Source organism: Bison bison, unplaced genomic scaffold (genome assembly GCF_000754665.1).
Source record: "Bison bison bison isolate TAMUID 2011002044 unplaced genomic scaffold, Bison_UMD1.0 scf7180017864152, whole genome shotgun sequence".
In the NCBI taxonomy this organism is placed as follows: domain Eukaryota; kingdom Metazoa; phylum Chordata; class Mammalia; order Artiodactyla; family Bovidae; genus Bison; species Bison bison.
The window spans coordinates 567841-572154 of record NW_011494724.1 but is presented as its reverse complement, the minus strand read 5'-3'; the positions used below and the strand labels follow the sequence as shown (position 1 = coordinate 572154).

The window sequence follows — 4314 nt, the reverse complement described above, 5'->3', positions numbered from 1 at the left end:
CCTGTGATGGATTCATTTTGATATTTGGCAAAACTAATACAATTATGTAAAGTTAAAAAAAAAAAAAAAATCTATGAAGCCAAAGGTTTCCTGGATCACATGAAGTATTTTGAACTTCTGGTGCCTTAAAATTAAGCATTGAGATTTTAGAAGAGAAATAAAAATATGGAAAGTAAATTACTGTTCATAGAGATATGCTCACATTTTAGTTCACTACACGTGGCTTAAGACATTAGAATACTGGGCTCTGGAGAATGTCCAATAAAACGATAAAGGAGAGATGACCATTATCAAAGTAATAGTCTAGTAGTCACAAAAGAAATATCTAAAAAGAGGGTCAAAGACAATACAAAAATATTTTTAAATGTTTCATAAATGTTTTAAAGCAATGTGTCTCAAAATTCAAATTTCCTAACTTATGGCTAGAAACCTAAATGAAGTAGGTATTGGACCATATTAGATCATTTCAAGCATAAAAAAAAAACAACAAAAGCAAAGGCCCAAAGACAGGAATGAGACAGCATATATAAAGAGCAAGAAGATAAGAGTGGCTAAATTACAGTGAACAAGGAACAAGGCAAACAGTAGAAAATGAGATTTAAAAAGAATATCAGAGACTAAATCAGGGGAAAAGACTTTGACTTTTATTCAAAGTGTAACTGAAAGCTATCGGAGAGTTGAGAGAAGAGAAGTGGCATGATCCAATTTCCTTTTCTAAAGGATCAACCCGATTGTTCTCTGGAGAACAGACTATAAGTAACATAAGAACAGAAGCTGTTAACAGGTCAGTGTAACAGCTGAAAATGTTACACTGACCAGGAAAAAATGTTGGCTTGGGCTAGGATGGCAGCAGTATAGGCAGTAAAATATGGTGAGATTCAGGATTTATTTATAAGGTAAAACTAACAAGATTTGCTAATGGATTACACGTGAGGTATGAGAGCAAAGTCAAGGATGATTTTATATTTTGTTACCTTAGCAACTAGGTGAATGGTAGTACCCTAAGGTTAGATTCTGTGTGCCTGGGATGGCCAGGCACTTGCATTTTTAATGGGGTCTAAAACTGATAATGATCACTAGAGGAACATTCACAAAATAGCAGGTTGAGAGAGAGGTTAGGAGATAGAAAACCAAGTTGTTTGGCGTAAATCTATTTTTATTCCCCTAACAGAGTTCCAACTGGAGATGTCAAGTAGTGAGGTATATTGAAGTGAGCGGGGAAGTCAGGATTGGAGACGACATAAAGTTAGGAGTCATTTTAAATAAATATTTAAAGCTATGACTAGATGAGATTCAACTCAGGAGTAAGAGTAAAGAGAAGTAGTTTAAGGATTGAGGGCTGGGACATTCCATATTTGGAGGTCAAGAAAAAGAAAAAAATCCTGCCAAGGAAACCAAGACCTACCAGTCAGAGAGATGAGAAAAAGATAAATCAAGTATGGAATATCAGAAGTAAACTGAAGAACATGTTTCAAGAAGGGACTGGTCAATTATAATAATGCTGAGAAGTTCAAGTGAGGGGATAAACTATTTGACACCTAAGTCCTGAAGGTACTGACCTTCCATTACCATCATTCTACCTTTTGCCTAAAAGCCTTTAGGGTTCTAAAACTCACCTCTGATTACTAATATCCATTATAATCAACTGATGAAATCAGAATAAATCATTAATGAAAATATGTCACATGATATAATGCAGGTACATGTGATTCAGAACTTGAGCCTAAATAACTAAAGGTATACTAAAATTTTTCACTTATTGAATGAATAATCTAGAGCAAAAGATATTAACATTTTTCCCTGTTTTGAAATCATAAATCTCTTTGAAAATCCAAGATATTTGGATTTTCAAGGAGGAAGAGGGGTGATTTGGGAGTAAGTATGTTTATATCACAAATCTTACACACATTAAAAACACTTTTGCATATAATTATCATATATTCACAGACCCCATAAAACTGTTCTGGAGACATTAGGTTAAGAATCCTTGATTTAATACAATATTATTCTATTGTACAATATCTATTCTACTATGCTAATAAGAAAAATCCTCACTTGTACATTGGAAATAAGTACTCCAAAAGAACAAATTATTGATAGTGAACAAAAAGTGAATCTTGAATTTTATGAATTAAACTATATCTCTATCATAATAAATAACTGCAAGAGTAATTTAAAAAGCTGAAATAATTTACACTTACCACTAACATTTTCAGTTAAAATAAGGTGAAAGACCTGAGCAAAGGCATCAACATCTTTATGCAGCCATATGTCAGAAAGACAAGCATCCATTTCCTTTATTAACCATGGTTCAAGGCAATTCACATCTTTTTCTGTCTTCAAAAAGAAGCAAAGATTATAAATTACTTAACCTTTGCTGGCAAAGAATACAAGATGGCATAATGACAATAAGAACTATTAGTCATACAGTGTTATATCAAAGGATTTGACATAAAAGTTTGTCATTTCATCATAAACATTATCATTTCCAATACTGTATCTTGTTTTCATATTCATCTTTTATCTGAGAATAAGCTTGCGAACAAAGCAGTATGATCTAGTCACAATATTAACTGTGCTTCTGACACAATGTTGCTAAATATACCTGCAGATCAGTGGTCTTTTCTCCCAACTGTACCACAGAGGAAATGTCACCTGGAGCTTGTCAACACTGAAGCCAAGTCCCACCCCAGAGCAAGAACATCAGAATCTCTGATGGAGGCCAGATTCCACAGGACTTTAAATGTTCCTCGGGAGATGCTAATATGTAGCCAGGCTTAAGAATCACTAATTTACAGGATCAAAATGCTATATTCACTGAACCAAATGGATGTTCCCAACATTAAATAACAATTTTTAAATATTCTTTAAAAGTATACATTCTTTACAAGAAGAGTTCATTTGGATGCATCAGAACTTTAAACAATGGGAGAAAACTGCCAAGCATATTTGCATTCTCATGCTCAATACAGTTTAATTCCTTTTCTAAAAAGTACACAGTCCCAGCCATTGCTCTAATCACCAATGCCTTTTTAAGAACTCTGAGTGAAAGTTGCTCAGTTGTGTCCGACTCTTGCAACCTGTGAGGCTCCTCTGTCCATGAGGATTCTCCAGGCAAGAACACTAGAGTGAGTTGTCATGCCCTTCTCCAGAGGATCTTCCCAACCCAGGGATCAAACCCAGGTCTCCCACACTGCCTGCAGATTCTTTACCATCTGAGCCACCAGGGAAGTACTTAAAAATCCTAAACCAAAATAAAAGACCAGAAGGAACCTAGGAAATTCATTAGTTTGTTTTCAAATAGACTTCATGGAACCCAAAGTAGCAGACACCCAACCTAGGGAATAGAGGTGGAGAGTGAGGGGTGACCAGGCAGGATGTCTACAAAAAAGATTTTGTAGAAAGATTTTGTGGCAAAATAAAAGGGAGAAAAGAAACTGAGGTCTATGATGGGTAACTGACTTTACAGTCACATAGCTTTCTGGTGGAAACCCTGGTCTTGATTATACTTGCCTTAATACCAACAGTATTTTCTCAGTTTTTTCCTAACTTAGCTAATCTTACATTGCTTTGATCATAGGTCCTTAAATTTTGACATGATAAAATATCAAGCAATGATAATGTATTTTCTTGATAAACTATTTTCTTGAAACAATTTACAGAAAATATTGAAATAATTTTAACTCAGAATGAAACAATAAAATATGTCACATTATTTGAAAAGAAGAATTTATAGAAAGTTATTCTGAAAAATGTGTTGTAGTCTAAGATAAAGTAAGGGAAGTATGCTTTAATAATGCAATAAAAATTATAATCTCATAAAATATTGTTTAAAGTATACAATTTTCACTCAAACTATCAGTGTAAAACCACTGAGGTCTTACCAGCTGACTGAAGACAGCGTCACCACCATCATCCAATAAATCATACTCTTCAGTCACATTTGGGATAGCTCTCTGTCTCTGAGATTCAGGCTTGAAACTATTCTCTTGAGCTGAGTACCATTCTGTAAGTGTAGTTTGTTGTTTTTCCTCTAAATTAATTACCAAAGAAAATAAGTAGATACATTCTTTGCATTATGAAATACATTTCTTTAAAAAAATTAAGTGAATTTGAAAATACCTAAAAGTTGGCCTTATTTTAAAGTTACTTTTTTAAAAAATTAATTAGAAACATTCAATAAAACATGTTCAGTTCAGTTCAGTTCAATCACTCGGTCATGTCTGACTCTTTGCAACCCCATGAATCGCAGCACGCCAGGCCTCCCTGTCCATCATCAACTCCCGGAGTTCACCCAAACTCATGTGCATTGAG

General features: G+C 34.2%; 1 protein-coding gene across 1 annotated transcript in view; it reads right to left on the bottom strand.

Moving 5' to 3' along the window:
• YTHDC2 (YTH domain containing 2) overlaps nucleotides 1-4314 on the bottom strand; it is a 74016-nt gene that overhangs the window by 45959 nt on the left and 23743 nt on the right. The window contains exons 9-10 of the mRNA XM_010840950.1: nucleotides 3885-4033; nucleotides 2202-2337 (exon numbers count right to left, since the gene is read on the bottom strand). Coding sequence (XP_010839252.1) covers nucleotides 2202-2337; nucleotides 3885-4033 — 285 coding nt within the window. The remainder of the gene's footprint in view (nucleotides 1-2201; nucleotides 2338-3884; nucleotides 4034-4314) is intronic.